Source organism: Microcebus murinus, chromosome 24 (genome assembly GCF_040939455.1).
Source record: "Microcebus murinus isolate Inina chromosome 24, M.murinus_Inina_mat1.0, whole genome shotgun sequence".
Classification (NCBI taxonomy): domain Eukaryota; kingdom Metazoa; phylum Chordata; class Mammalia; order Primates; family Cheirogaleidae; genus Microcebus; species Microcebus murinus.
In genome coordinates, this window is record NC_134127.1 from 16,126,796 (window position 1) to 16,143,088 (window position 16,293).

At 42.5% G+C, this 16,293-nt stretch overlaps 1 protein-coding gene across 3 annotated transcripts in view; it reads right to left on the reverse strand.

Moving 5' to 3' along the window:
- Window positions 1–16,293, reverse strand: part of MTUS1 (microtubule associated scaffold protein 1) — a 98,677-nt gene that overhangs the window by 66,926 nt on the left and 15,458 nt on the right. The window contains exon 1 of one of the 3 annotated variants that reach the window (XM_012785010.3): window positions 7,317–7,508. The exons of the other annotated variants lie outside the window; for them this stretch is intronic. Within the exon in view, the coding sequence (XP_012640464.1) occupies window positions 7,317–7,437 (121 nt within the window). The 5' untranslated portion in view covers window positions 7,438–7,508. Of the gene's footprint in view, window positions 1–7,316; window positions 7,509–16,293 lie in introns of those variants that run through there. 3 annotated transcript variants of the gene reach the window in all.

The following is a 16,293-nucleotide window of genomic DNA, read 5'->3' on the forward strand; positions in this document are numbered from 1 at the left end:
TTTTATTTCGGCATATTATGGGGGTACAGATTTTAAGGTTTCAATAAATGCCCATTCCGGCTAAATTTTTCTGTATATTTTTTTAGTTGGCCAATTAATTTCTTTCTATTTTTTAGTAAGGACGGGGTCTCGCTCTTGCTCAGGCTGCTTTTGAACTCCTGACCTTGAATGATCCTCCCGCCTCAGCCTCCCAGAGTGCTAGGATTACAGGCGTGAGCCACTATCAAGATTCTTAATTAACATTTAATTTTAAATGCATAAAACGACAGTCCTAGAGCTGATTCCTGCCAACTTCTCCCTTACGCCATGTCCCCAACTGTGTCTCGATGCCCCGAGACACAGTTGCTTCTCTCCAGGCTGCTTCACTCCATTCTCTGGCTGATGCCCTCATCCTCGTGACCGAGAAGGCCTCCTTGCCATCCAGTCCCCTATTTCCGCCCAGTGAATGCGAAGTCAGCTCATGCTTCTCTTCTAAATCCTGGCTACTCATCTGCAGTTCCACCCTCAATCTTCCTAGTCACCACCTGCATTTTAGCATGATCGCCAGGTGACTGAAATACGTATGAAGTTTCAGAAGCACCAAGTTGAGAGTTGCAACCTCTCTGTGCACCCTCATCTGGGTACAATGGGCGACACCTTGCCTTTCCGATCATGCCACACCTGCTGCTATCACAGCATCTTGCTTCCACTTGTCTCCCGGACTGGTCTCTAGGGTCCCTGTAAACAGGAAGAGCACCTGATTCCATTCTGTCCCTTAGGAAATGGCCAAGTGTCTGGCATGGAGAAAGACTTAGTAAATGTTAGCTGAATGGATTCATTTTTCTCTTAATGCCAAGAGTAAATGACAGATTGTTATGTCTTTTCTCATCTACTGGGAAACATTAAGCACTGAACCCATTTTTATAAGCTTAGTGTCTCTTCCATCTACTAACTTCATTAAAGAGAGACTTTCTTCTTTGTATCCTTTACGATAATTAGCAAATACTAGATAACAATAATTTTTTTATTTATATTTAGCCACCCATTTTACTTGCTTCAGGGGGCAGGTGAAACAGATTTTTTTTTTTAGAGTATTAATCTACCAAATTGCTGCCCCTTTAGCAGAAACATTCTATGAGTCATAAGCACAGACATCGTGAGCAAGGTTGGGCAAGTAACAGATCAAAATTACTGGGCCACAGCCACAAAGTTGTCAAGGCTCAGTAAGTTTTGAAAATTGGCTTACTATTCAGAAAACCATGCTTCCGAGCATTGTTTCTGAAGGCATCTTAGGTTTGCAGGCGTTTCTGAGTGTGCCTGAGAACTACTCCAAAAGCCCTGTGCCCACCTCTCTGATTCCAATGTATGGCCTGAACAAGCCCAAATACCACTCCCCTCACCTGCCCTATCCCCATTTTCACAAGTCTCACTGTCACCCCCATCCAGCCCCGCCCCCCTCCACTTCAGGACAACTGGTCCTCACCAAAGTTGTCCCGATTCCACCATTTCTCTTTCACCAAAAGATTAGCCCCTTTGATACCGAAAATAATCCTAACAGTGTGTTACCATTCCTACCCCCGTTTATAAGTGAGAAAACTACCTAGGTGGTTAAATGGCTTACTTGGGTCACGTAACCAACCAGTGACAGTGAGGTCACTAGAACTCAGGCGCCCACCAACCAGCCCGATGTGTCCCCCTGCTGTGCCACAGAACAGAAGCATCCCAGTTAAAGAAAGTAGCACTAGGCTTGGAGGCCTACAGATTTTACCTCTTATTAGGCAGGAGCTCTGACAGTGGAATGGTAAAAATAGTGGGGAAAGAACAGGACATGAAATTGTTTCACCAATAGGCCTAATGTTTAACTCCATAATGAAGCTGACCTGAAGTAGTTATGATTGGAATTCATATAAAGCAGCAGTAAAACAGACACATCACAAGCAATAATAAAAGTAAGGCGTGGCAATATTGGGCCAATTGAGACAGTCTGCAAGTAACCCATGCCGTAAATTCTTAAACAGTGAAATCAATACAGGGCTTCTCTGACTTACAGTTCTGACAAGGTGACATTTACCAGTTCACATCACGTGGTGTAACTTATCCCAGATGTTAAAGACAAAGATTTAAGATCTACTTGCAGAAATATTATTGACCTTAGGGGTACATTTTAAGCTCATGCCCTTACAGCATACACTTACATCTAGTCAACAGATTTGTTTTGATTCTGTAATTATAACCACCTTCTGCCTAGGGGCAATCTGGAAGGAGTAACATCTGCACTTTGCCACAGATTGTAACACCGAGAGTTGAAGCCAACCTTCATCAATCAATTTACTAAAACCACCACCTTGGGAAATCTGGTTAAATGTACTGTATTCGAGCCAAAATTATCAGTCAACAATGCCTTGCAAAACTAAAATTCCAATGGAAATAATTATTAAGTGAAAAAAAAAAAAAGGAAAATGTTACTATTATCCTATTTTATACACACAAGAGTATAGACTATTGCTTGCCCAGGGCTGATGGGGAGAGGGAAATGGGAAATTATTCAACAGGCATAAAGTTCCAGTTATGAAAGATAAGTCCTAGAGATGTGCTGTACAACATAATTCCTATTTTTAACAATACTGTATTGTGTGTGCACTTAAAAATTTGTTAAAAGGGTAGATCTCAGGTGTTCTTACAAAACATAAAAATAAGATGATGACGGCGGCCGGGCGCGGTGGCTCACGCCTGTAATCCTAGCACTCTGGGAGGCGGAGGCAGGCAGATTGCTCGAGGTCATGAGTTCGAAACCAGCCTGAGCAAGAGTGAGACCTCGTCTCTACTATAAATACAAATAAATTAATTGGCCAACTAATATATAGAGAAAAAATTAGCCGGGCATGGTGGCACATGCCTGTAGTCCCAGCTACTCGGGAGGCTGAGGCAGCAGGATTACTTGAGCCCAGGAGATTGAGGTTGCTGTGAGCTAGGCTGACACCACGGCACTCACTCTAGCCTGGGCAACAAAGCGAGACTCTGTCTCAAAAAAACAAAAGAAGAAGAAGAAACAACAGGACTTGGAGGGAACAGTGATAGCTATGAAAGGTGGGAAATGAATGAATGGGACCAAATTATACATCAGTGTCTCTGATAAATGATCACATGGGTGGAGAAAAACTCAGAATTGGGTCTAGTAGGCTGAAGGTTCAAGCTCAAAAATAAAATGACAGAGTAAAGTTGCATTTTTGCATGCCCCTACAAAAGAAAAAAGAAATATATGTTTTTAAAGTTTAGACTTACCTATGTATTGACAAAGTCCAAAAGGCTACACGACAATTTTATGGGACTAAAATGGGGTATAGCAGAGAGGGACATGGAGGAAAAGAGAAAGGGACAAGAATGAGCAATTCCTCCCTTCGTGCTTTATTAACCTACATTACTTCTCTTTGTACAAGGAACATACTTTTGTAAAAACTAATATTATAAGGTCAACAGGGTCTAATGTAATAATAAAAGATACCTAAAACAGACACAGAAATCAAAAAAGGATAAATTGGATCAATATTTGAAGTAGATTCTAATCATTTTCATGTCTCATCATCTGCAAGCATTAGCTAGTCTTCAATCATTTTCATTTCACAGTGCTAAGAAAAAATAAAGAAGCCAATGCTTTAACTGATGGTTATATAGGGCTATTATGAAAACAGTCACTTTATTACTGGAAAGGTCTTCAAGGCACCATAATGGGAATGTTTGCTAGGACTGGAAATTGAAGCCCAAGAACGGAATCCTGAATGGTATGCCTTTGTTCTGACACTTATATGCAATGATTCACCCTCTAGGAGACAGTGCCCAGGGCCTTCCCAGGGTGTGCAGTTTCATCTTCCTCCTGTAAGGAAAGGCCTAGAAAAGGAGGTGGGTCCCATCCTTCTCTGGAAACACCCTCAAAGCAATGAGAGCCATTTCCAGAACCACAGAAACACCTACCAGTCAAATGTCTCATCTCTGAACGATCAATTAGACACAAATGAACTCAGCTTTAACGTATTTTTCATGAGACATTTATTCAGCCTTTAAAAAAAAAAAAAAAAAGAACTTCCCATTCTATACATTTGATAACATTTGTGGGTTTTCAAGGTGAGTTTCATTCAATTCGTTAACAAATATAACCTACATTGACCACCGTATTACCTATATTAGAAGACATAAGTCATCTTAATGAAAATATGGACAATGGATTCACATTAAGGGGTGTGTTACCCCAAGTATTTACTTGCTTACCTTAGTAAGGTAACTGCAGGTGATCACAAAGCTCAAATGTGTACAGTGCTAGAAACACCTGACATCTTATCGTAGAAATCACTACTGGCTGTTTTCAATAAAAACAGTAAACTGCTAGAAAAGACATTGTGCCCCATCATAGTAAGACAGGCTGTCTGTAGTTTACACTGCTTAACAGCAATAGTGTCATGAGGAAGAGAGAGAAAATGAGGAGAGATGGCACTGAATCCAGGCTAAGAACTTTATACCTTAATTGTTGGGGTGAGCATGGTGGAAAGATGGGGTGGCACACAGCTTTCTTAGCATGTGCACAGAACTTGATCATGTCCAGAACGGATGGAAGAATTTGCACATGGGGAAACCAGTTAGGAGGTTAGTGCACCTGCCAGGGCTGGAGGAAAATTTTAACTAGAGAATGAAAGGGAGATTACTGAGGTCAGTTTGTAATACATACCATTACAAACCATTAACTACTAGAGTCAGAAAAAGAAAGGCACAGTTAAAGTACAAAAGATGAGAATATGTTTACAGCTATAATTATAGCTTGGGTTCTTTATACGCAACTACACAGAGAACGTTACCTTTAGACTAATTATAATACCGACAATAACTAGAAATTATTATAAAAATCAAAGTGAGTCTAAAAATGATGAAATGAATATGTTATGAAAGAAATCATACATACTCAACACCATGGCTACAGGTTCACTTCCAATTAACCCTAAAGAACCAAATTCTCGTAACCCTAATGTACATGTTTAAGAATTTAGCTTCAACAGTACAGTATCATATAAATGTGACTTAAACCTGATAGGCTGCTTACAAAATAAATACTATACAAAAATCAAAATCTTTCCTGTTTTCCAAGAAAAAATAGAAATTCTTTAGCAACAAAAATAAGTCAGGCACACACTGTTTCTATGAATAAATTTATCAAAAAAAAGCAGTACTCTGATGTGAAAAATTACAAAAATGAGGGAAATAAAAAAATTTAAATAAGTGAACACATATTAATTCTTTCCTGAATTAATACTTTAATTGAATGCTATTTCAATCTAAACCCACATTTGATTGCTTTTAAAGGCAGATTTCGGAGATTTTTTTTAAAAAAAAACTTTAAATTACTCTAGAATTAAGATAAAAATACCTAAAAAACTCTGCAGCAGAAAAATAAGACAACTCAACAACAAAAAACCAAACAACCCAATTAAAAATGGGCAAAGAACTTGAATAGATATTTCTCCAAAGAAGATACACAAATGGCCGACAGGCACATGTGAAGATGCCGAACATCACTAGTCATTAGGGAAATGCAAATCAAAACCACAATGAGATATCACTCACACCCACTAGGATTGCTATTACAAAAAACAAAAACAAAAGAGGAAGTATTGGCAAGGACCTGGAGAAATTGGAACTCTTGTGCATTGCTGCTGGCAATATAAAATGGTGCAACCACTATAGAAAACAGTATGATGGTTTCTCAAACATTTAAACAGAATTATCATATGATTCAGCAATTCCACGTCTAGGTATACGCCCAAAACAAGTGAAAGTAGCGACTCAAACAGTATCTGTCTACCCACGTTCATAGCACCATTATTCACAATGACCAACATGTGCAAGCAACCCAAGTACCCACGGGCAGATGAATGAATATACAAAAGGTGGTACCTGCATGGCAATGGATTATTATTCAGCCTTAAAAAGGAAGGAAATCTGACACATGCTACCATGTAGATGGACCTTGAAGATATGCTAAGCGAAATAAACCAGTCACAAAAGGACAGATACAGTACGATTCCCCTTATGTGATTCCTAGAGTAGTCAAATTCATACACGCAGAAAGTGGAATGGTGGATGCCAGGGTCTGGGAGTCACTAACGGCAGTTACCATTTAATGGATATAACAGGATTTCAGTTGGGCAAGACAAGAAACTTCTGGAGACAGATGGTGGTGACGATTACACATGACCACCACATGGTTAAAGTGACAAGTTCTATGTAATGTACATTTTGACACAATTTTTAAAAGTTTAAAAAATCTAAGAAACTTGTACAACTAGTTGGTTTGGGATATTATGAAATAAAACAGTTTATTACTGGAATAAAACTGTACTGACAAATTAATAAAGTGGTATACAAATCTCAGAGATATAAAAATTCAGGACAGGACAAGGGAGACAATTTAAATCAGTAAAAACATACGTATTTGTGGCATTAAGATCTTTGAATTTAAAAAAAATAATAATATTTGAGAAGGGGTACGGTGCAGTGGTTAACATTTGACAATCTAGAGCCAGGCCATCTAGATTCAAACCCAGCTCCGCCACAATCTGGCCGAGAGCAGCTTACTTCTCTGCACTTCTACTTCCGCATATGCAAGAATAGAGGTGGTAAGAGCGGTATCTCCCTCACAGGTTCTCGCGAGAATTAAATGAGTTTATAATTTTAAAATGCTTAGCATGGCACCTGCCACATAGTATACCATATAAAAAAATATTAGCTACTGGCTCACACCATCCGCCACATTAAATGGGATTAAAAAGTAAACCATTTAAAATAAAACAATAATTAAACATAGGTCAATGTTCTGTTTGAGTAAGGAAAGTCTTATTATGCATAAAAACATAGAAAAAATTAAAGCTATGCTTGTAGCTCTCACTCCGGAGGTGCAAAGGTAACATATGTAACCAAAGTGTGAACCCCCATAACATTCTGAAATACATTTTTAAAAAACAGTAAAAAATTAAAGGAAACAAATGTATTTAACATAACATTGAAAAAAGTTAAAAATCACCATATACGAAATAAAAAGGCATATATATGATACAACGAAGGATAAATGAAAATGCGTGGAAGGCAATCAACAAAAAAATCCTGTGCCCCAAAATATAAGTGAGCAAAAGCTCTAAATGAAAAAGAATTGATACAAATTATTTTCTGGAAAGAAGTGTGACCGTGCTGTGTCTACCACCACCTTTCTTGGCTAGCCAGCTGTCGCTCCTAATCCCCATCCCCAGTGCTCAACCCGGTAGAAATTTTTTTTAAAAACTAAATACTCGCTTGTCAACCTTTCTTGATGTTAGGGGGGACCATGGGATCCGGTCTCTGCCGGCGGGACGCGAGGATGACAGAGCTGGGGGGTAAGCTGCTCAGCAGGACTTGTCCCCACTGATAAACGCAGAGAGGCATGTCGGGAGAAGGACCCTCCTGGGGGTGTCGCCGTTGGCTTCCAGCCCTTCAACACAGCAGCAGGAGACGGTGGCACATGGAACTCTTGGCGACCATATTGTAACTGAAAAGTCAATGACAAAAGCAAAGTGCCAAGGCAGGAGGATCAGAGGACAGAACGAGGACACGACTGTGTCGCCAAACCTGGAACTGCCTGCCTCTAGACTTCCCGACACAGCCACAGCCTTCTGGAAAACCCAACTGAATGGGTTTTCTGTCACCTGCTGCAAATTGCATTCTTAACTGTCAATCGTCTCCACCAGCAGTATCTGCTGCAGCTGGGGCCTCCTGTTCTTGAAGGGCTTTCTTCCCCTGGGCTTCCAGGACTCTCCAATGACTTCTCTCCTACTTTCCAGGCTTGATCTCCTTTGTGATTCTTCATCTCCCCAGTCCCTTAAACTTAAGGGTACACAAGAGGTACCCCAGGAGTAACCCTGATCTGTTCTTTTTCTCCACTTACTCTTGGTGGCCTCATCCAGTCCAGGCTCTAACTATCATCTGTTAACATGTGTTGCTGAATGCCAAATTGACATCTATAGACCAGACTTCTCCCTATGCACTTTCGACTTGTATATCCAGCTTTCTACCCAACACATGCTCTTACGAGTCTATTATTCATCTCAACTTAGTATCTGTAACTGAGTTCCTGAGATCCACTTCCCAATTCTGTATTTGCATCCTCCTTCCACGGTGCACACCAAAAAGTTCACTATCATCCCTTTCTTCTCTCTTTGCTGTCCCTCCTCATCTAATCTAAGCAAACCCTGTTGCAGGGGTCCTCAAACTTTTTAGACAGGGGGCCAGTTCTCAGTCCCTCAGACCGTTGGAGGGCCGGACTATAGTTTTAATAAAAACTATGAACAAATTCCTATGCACACTGCACATATCTTATTTTGTAGTATAAAAACAGGCAAAGATGGCCAGGCGCGGGGGCTCACACCTGTAATCCTAGCACTCTGGGAGGCCAAGGCGGGCTGATTGCTCGAAGTCAGGAGTTTGAAACCAGCCTAAGAGCGAGACCCCGTCTCTAGTACAAATAGAAAGAAATTAATTGGCCAACTAATATATAGAGAAAAAATTAGCCGGGCATGGTGGCGCATGCCTGTAAGTCCCAGCTACTCAGGAGGCTGAGGCAGGAGGATTGCTTGAGCCCAGGAGTCTGAGGTTGCTGTGAGCTGGGCTGTTGCCATGGCACTCACTCTAGCCTGGGCAACAAAGTGTGACTCTGTCTCAAAAAAAAAAAAAAAAAAAAAAAAAAAAAAAAAAAAACCAAAAAAAAAAACACCTGCATGTGGCCCGTGGGCCTTGGTTTGAGGATGCCTGCTGTTGGCTCTACCTCTGCACACACTGACATCTGACCACGCCCCACTGCCACGAGCCAGGTCTAAGAAACCATCATTCTCCTACTGTGATGACAGCAATACCCCCTCCTCTAATCTAATCTCCCTGTTCCCACCCTCACCTGCATTTCATCTGTTCTCAGTATTTGTCAGAGCGATCCTGTTAAAATTTAAGCCACTCAAATTAAAAGCCAAAGTCTTTCTGATGATTTTCAAGGCTCTCCAATACCTCTCAAACCTCATCTCCTATTTCCTTCTCCCCAGATTCTGTCTTGGCTGTTCCCAGAGCACATCGGCCCAGCTAAAGGTGAGGGTTTCCCTCTTGCTGTCTGCTTCAACGGGAATGGTTTTCAGCCATCTGTGACTGGCGCCGTCAGGCCCTGACTTAAAGGCCACCTCCACTGGCCACACTAAAATTTCGCCACCTCTCCAACCCCGTCTCTGCATTAGCAATTTTTATCTCTTTTTTGCACATCTCGTTATCAAACGTAGCTATGTACTTTACTCTCCCCCACCACAATGTGACTGTAAGGAGGGCTCACTTGGATCCTGTATGCATTGCTGTACCCCAGCAGTTTGACAGCGCAATCTACATTTATTCAATAAATGAGTGCCAAGCATATGCCAATTAAAATCAGATACCATTTTGCTCATTGCTAAACAATGAATATTTGGAAAGAGTGTTAGAAATGTCGAAAATACTGGCAAGGGTTTTGGGAACATATACTCAGAGCAGGAGCACAGATTTGCATTCTCTTTCCGAAGGGCAACTTGGCAACGTGAAGCAAAGGCCTTCCAAATGCTCACGCCCTTTGATTCCACCTAGAGGACTGTAGCCAAGGAACTTATCTGACCAGCTTATATACTTATATACAAAGTTCTTCGATGTAAGAGTTGTTTAATATACTGGAAAAACCTGGAAACAGCCTTAATGTTCAAAAAAGCGTGATGAAATAAATCACAGCACATTCAGATGATGGAATATTATAGCCATGTAAAACCATGTTATTAAGAGGAATTTAAGAGTCCAGGAAAATAAATACTAAGCCTTTTAAATGAGAAATAAAAATCAACTAGATTCCTACTGACTGTTAGGTATGAGATGTCTAAAACAGTAGAAACCATCCTCATTAAATATATATAAACGTGTGCATGTGAATATGCAAAAGGCATGCAAATAGTTATAAATTATGAAGTTCAAAACTACTTGGTGGTAGTGAGATTGAAGATGATTTTTTTTTCTCTTCTTACTTTTCACTTAAAATATCAAACTTTCAAAAAAAAATAAAGGCTCCTGGGAAGGGGGCATGCATGGGAAACTTTATAAACTATCCAAATTGACTGGTTAAATTCAAGATACAAGGTAGAATAAGGGTAGAATAAGGTTTGCCATACTTGGTTGGTACTACAACCCCATGTTTCATTGTTGACATTGACAGACACAGGCTCTGTCTTGGCCTCTTTTGACTGCTAGAACTCCACCTGATCCATTGGGTCCTAAAGCCCAGCAGCCCTCCTCTGCACTTGCATGTCTCTGCACTGACTTTGAGCTCAACTCTGCATTCTACACCCTGAGCCCTAACCGCCCCCTTGTCCTACTTCCTAGTACACTAGCCAAGTCCTGGAAAATGCTTCAATGTGTATCTTTATTTTTATTTCAGTGGGCAAAAATTAAACAGCCCAAAGGATCAACACTAAACCAAGACTGGCCCCTACCTAATGGTGTACACCTCTATTATACTACAGAAATTCCTGTATTATAGAAAGAAAGAATTTAAGCAAACTTTAGTATTTGTAACCTCACCCTCTCCTGAAATCCTACAGATTTTTTCCCCCCAGTATTGTAAGGTGATTAGAAAAGAACTCAGTCATCTCCCATGTTTGGCTGTTAATACCCTGAGGACAAAAACCATGTCTTACTCATTCCCTTACTCATGACTTGCATAGCATACGCCTTCCAACTGTTAAGTAAATGAATTCTCTCCCAGAACACAGAATTTCAGTAACACTCTGCACTTATATATTGCAAATTGGGGTTTTAGTATTCCGCATTCTTGAGTTAGCCAAGGCAATGTTATACTAGCAAGGTCTAAGAAACTGTGCTCTGTTTAACCATCGTCATTTGCTTACAACCAAGAGGAGGCTCACAGCAATGCAGGTGAGTCGCAACAAAAACACAGCAAGTCTTAAGAGAGTGGCAATGTGACAGAGAAACAAGGACACCCCGCAAAGCAAGGTTCTCACGATGACTTGAATTGCACGAAGCACGGTGTTCACGGCCATACCGTCAGCACCTGCCTCTGCAAGTACATTTCGCAGATGTTTGCTGCTTCAGGTGCAGATTAAACAAAAATAGCTTCCTTAGTCACAGGGGACACGTGTCCCCAAAAGGAACACTGAAAATTCAGAGTAGAATAAAGCCAAGATTTAGAGGTGTTGCCGCCTTTCCCCAGCTACCATAGACAGAAGCTGAACAGGGGTCTTCATATGTCCATCCACAAACTTTTTTTTACCACCTGGTGCTCATGCTGGAAATTCCTAACAAGGACAGAAGAAAGGGCAACACGGGCCTCCTGGCTCTTCCCAAGTCCAGGTTCACGAGCAGAGCTCCTTTGAGCAGTGAGATCATCGAGACCTCAAAACTGAACACCGTCTTAAGCTCATCTCCTTTTCTCATGTTACAAAAATGAGCGAGTCAGTAAAATCTGCACAAGCTCAATTGGAAGGAAGCACCTAACCTCATAAAAGTGAGTTGGAAAATATGACAGAGGAAGCTGTCCGGCCCATTTACCTACAGCTGCTCTCCTGAAGCCTCAACTCTTTTGTTTTTATTTTATTATTTTTATGTTTTTGTTTTATTTTTTTCTAATCTTTTTTTTTTTTATTTCGGCATATTATGGGGGTACAGATTTTAAGGTTTCAATAAATGCCCATTTCCCCCCTCCCCCCACAAGTCTGAGTCTCCAGCATGACCATCCCCCAGATGGTGCACATCTCACTCATTATGTATGTATATACCCGCCTCCCTCCCCTGCCCAATACCCTATTACTGCAGTACCTATGTGACCACTTAGGTGCTGTTCAGTTAATACCAATTTGCTGGTGAGTATATGTGGTGCTTGTTTTTCCATTCTTGGGAAACTTCACTTAGTAGTATGGGTTCCAGCTCTAATCAGGAAAATCTAATATGTGCTATATCACCATTGTTTCTTAGAACTGAATAGTACTCCATGGTATACATATAGCACATTTTATTAATCCATTCTTGGATTGATGGGCACTTGGGCTGTTTCCACAGCCTTGCAATTATGAATTGTGCTGCTATAAACATTCGAGTGCAGGTGTTTTTGTAGAGTGTCATTGGATTGTTTGGATAGATGCCCAGCAATGGGATTGCTGGATAAAATGGTAGATTCACTTGTATCGCTTTAAGGTATCTCCATATTGCTTTCCATAGAGGTTGAACTAATTTGCAGTCCCACCAGCAGTATAGGAGTATAGAATTTTTTTATTTCCATCTTGATTTCTTCATTTATGAAGTAATCATTTAGTAGGAGGTTGTTTAATTTCCACGTTTTTGTGTAGAAATGTGAGTTTCTGTTACGGTTGATTTCTACTTTTATTCCACTCTGATCTAAGATACATGGTATGATTTCTATTTTTTAAAATTTCTTGAGGTTTACTTTGTGTCCTAGGATATGGTCAATCTTAGAGATGTCCCGTGAGCTGATGAGAAGAACGTATAGTCAGTGGATTTGGGGTAGAATGTTCTGTAAATGTCAGTCAGACCCAATTGTCCTAGAGTTTTGTTTAAGTCCATTATTTCTTTATTAATTTTCTGTTTGGAGGATCTGTCTGGTGCCATCAGTGGGGTGTTGAAATCTCCGGTGATTATGGAGTTGCTATTAATCCATTTGCTTAGGTCCAGTAAGGTTTGCTTTATGAATCTGGGTGCACCTAAGTTGGGTGCATATATATTTAAAATTGTTATCTCTTCTTGCTGAAGTGTGCCCTTCACCATTATATAATGACCCTCTTTGTCTTTCACTACTTTTGTTGGTTTAAAAACTAAATCGTCTGAAATTAGAACTGCCACACCAGCCTTCTTTTGGCTTCCACTTGCTTGGAATACTGATCTCCACCCTTTTACTTTTAGTCTATATGCATCCTTGCAGGTTAGATGTGTTTCCTGAAGACAGCATAGACTTGGCCTGTATTTTCTTATCCATTCAGCCAGCCTATGTCTCTTGAGTGGAGAGTTTAAGCCATTCACATTTATTGAGAGAACTGATAGGTAAGGTAGATTACTGTTCATTCTGTTGGGTTGGATGTTGTTGCTTTGATTTGTCTCTTGGGCCATTGAATTATCTGGCCTTTAATCTTTGGGTTTTGGTTGTTTTTATATTTGTGAGTTTTTATTATGGTTTTCCGTGCATAACACTGTTTTGAGTACTTCTTGTAGGGCTGGTCTTATCTTGGTGAATTCTCTGAGCCTTTGCTTGTCTGAGAATGTCTTTATTTCTCCTTCCTATATGAAGCTTAGTTTTGCAGGGAAAAAGATTCTAGGGTGAGCATTGTTTTGTTTCAGAAGAGTGAGAATGGGGCCCCAGCCTCTCCTTGCTTGTAAAGTCTCATTAGAGAAGTCTGGTGTTACTCGAATTGGCTTTCCCTTGTATGTCACTTGCTTCTTTCGTCTTACAGCTCTTAGAAGGGCCTCTTTAGTTGATATTTTGGTCAGTCTGATGACTGCATGTCGTGACATCTTCCTGTTTACATTGAATCTCCCAGGGGTCCTCTGAGCTTCTTGAACTTGTATATCGAGATTTTGAGCAAGGCCTGGGAAATTTTCCTCTATTATATCTTCAAATAGCTTGTCCAACCCTTGGGTGTTGTCCTCTTCCCCTTCTGGTAACCCTATGACCCTCACATTAGGTTTCTTCACATAATCCCACATCTCTTGTAGGCTTTGCTCTTTTCTCGTTTCTCTGCTCTATCTCTGTGATGGTTTTATTTAGTTGGAGGGTGTTATCTTCAATCTCTGAGATTTTCTTCTGTTTGATCTACCCTGTTCTTGAGACTTTCTACTGTATTTTGTAGTTCCCTGAATTGATTCTTCATTTCCAGGAGTTCAGTTAAACTTTTCTTCATTGTGTCCATTTCTTTTTCCAGATCCTGGAGGCTTTTTGTGGTTTCTTTGTGTTGGTTATTGAGTTGTTGTTGCAGCTCGGTGAGTGTTCTTATGATCCACATACGAAATTCCTCTTCTGTCATTTTGGTTGCCTGATTTGGGTTGGTGTCCATTTCTAGGGGGCTGGTGCTCCTCTTTGGGGGTGTGTTTTCCGTTTGATTCTTCATATTTCCTGAGTTCCTTCGCTGATTTCTTCCCATGTCGATCAGTTGTTGTTTCTTTCCTTTAGGTTTTTGTTTGGGTATTCACACGCCTTGTTTAGTTTCTGAGCCGTTAGGTGGTGTCTGTGAGTGAGATTCAACCACTCCCTGTATAATGAGTCGGTGGGTGCCGTGAAAAGGCTGTGCAGGATGCCGTCCCTGTCAGTAGGTGGCACTTGCTTGGAGGAACAGGCTGTGCTGTTGTTTTTGTGTCCTGTTGTCAGCTCTTGTTCTGGGTGGGGCTGGGTTGGGTAAGCCTGCCCTCAGGCACCAGCAATGATGTTAGCAGGGGTCAAAGTTCTGTTCTCTGCTTCCAGGAAAAGCTGTCAGGGTGGGGCTGGAATGGTCCCGCTCAGCCAGAAAGTCTGCTTGTGGGGGTGGGGCTGTCTGAGACCCGCAGTCTGGAGCAGGCCTCGCTTCTTTCCACCCTCCCCAACTCCGCAGCTACTCCTGGGCCTCTGCCAGCAGGCCAGACCACAAGCCACCAGGCCTCTCCGGATTGTGATGCCGGCGGGGAGGTTCCCTGCGCAGAAACGCTGCCTGGGCTGGGCGCACAGCCTCCCTTTGGTGGGAGGGTTGCCCTCTAGGATGCTGATCTGCCCCTGGAGGCACACACACCTCAGCGGGCTGTTCACAAATATCCCTTCTGTGCCCCGGGCAATGCTAGACCTTGGTGCACGGGATCTGGTCTGCAGGTCTGACCTCTGGGTCCCAGAGTTCAAACTGTATCCCCACCAGGGAGAGGAGTTCCGGTCTCAATTCACCCACAGGGAGCCCAAGCTGGGTCTATGTCTCTCAGCCTCTGAATCGGCACTGTTCTCCTGGGAACACCGTGCCAGCAGCACCTGGGAGGGAGGGCGGGCAGGGAGCTCACAGTCTGAGTTCTCCTGAGTCAGCTGTAGGGTCCCAAAAGGGAAGGTCCCGTTCCCTGGAGGTGCCTCTGGCTGGTGGCTGTATTGTCTCTCTGGGCAGCCTCGGGTAGGGTCGGCGGAGGGGAGAAGGAGGCAATATGGCGCCTGCCTCGCAGCTCGGGTCTGTGCACACGGAGGTGCCCCGAGGGATTTGGGAGTCTGGTGCCGTGTCCGCTACAGGCTCACCGCTGGCTGGTGGCGGCCGTCTCTGGGCTGATGTCCGCAGGTCTCTCCACCCGCTGGGAAGCCCACCAGCAGTCCCAAATGCCGGGGAGGGGAAAGGTGATTTATCCACCTACCCTTCCCGCTGGTCTCCAGGCTGCTCCAGCGGTCTCAGCTTCCAGTTCTCATCCGCAGCCTCCTCCCGTGGAGTCTCCCGGGGTCTCAGATACCCTTCCTTCTGGCCCTCGTCTGCTGTATGCTTGCTTTCTTGCTTCTTTTTTCTAATTTCTGCTAGAATCTGTCTTTTCTGCAGAGACACTCTTTCTGGCGGTGTTTCTCGTCCGCCATCTTGATCCTCCTCCTCAACTCTTAAACTTCCAGATGTTTCTACATCTATATACTTTTGTGCTCCCCTCTTTATTCCAAAGATACATCGCGTCCTCCATCACCTGGTTGCCATGGTTACCTCTGTCCCACGTATCTTTATCAACTCTTTCCCTTTCCCCACAGGCTTCCTCAGCCTCTGTATGCTTTCACTGTCTTTGGGTTTTTTGTGTGTTTTGGGGGGACAGAGTCTCACTCTGTTGCTCGGGCTGGAGTGTCATGGCGTCAGCCTAGCTCACAGCCACCTCAAGCAATCCTCAGCCTCCCGAGTAGCTGGGACTACAGGCATGCACCACCACGCCCAGCTAATTTTTCTATATATTTTTAGTTGGCCAATTAATTTCTTTCTGTTTACAGTAGAGACGGGGTCTCGCTCTTGCTCAGGCTGGTTTCAAACTCCTGACCTTGAGCGATCCACCTGCCTCGGCCTCCCAGAGTGCTAGGATTACAGGCGTGAGTCACCACGCCGGCCCCTTCACTGCCTTAAACCTCAAACATGCACACACCTCTTTGAGGAGCGTTCAGGTCTTTGGTCTCTTCAAATTTAACATGCCCCAAACTAAACCCACGCTTCTCCTCCCGAAAACCTCTTCTTACTACTCTGTTCCCTACTTCACTTTATGGCCCCATCC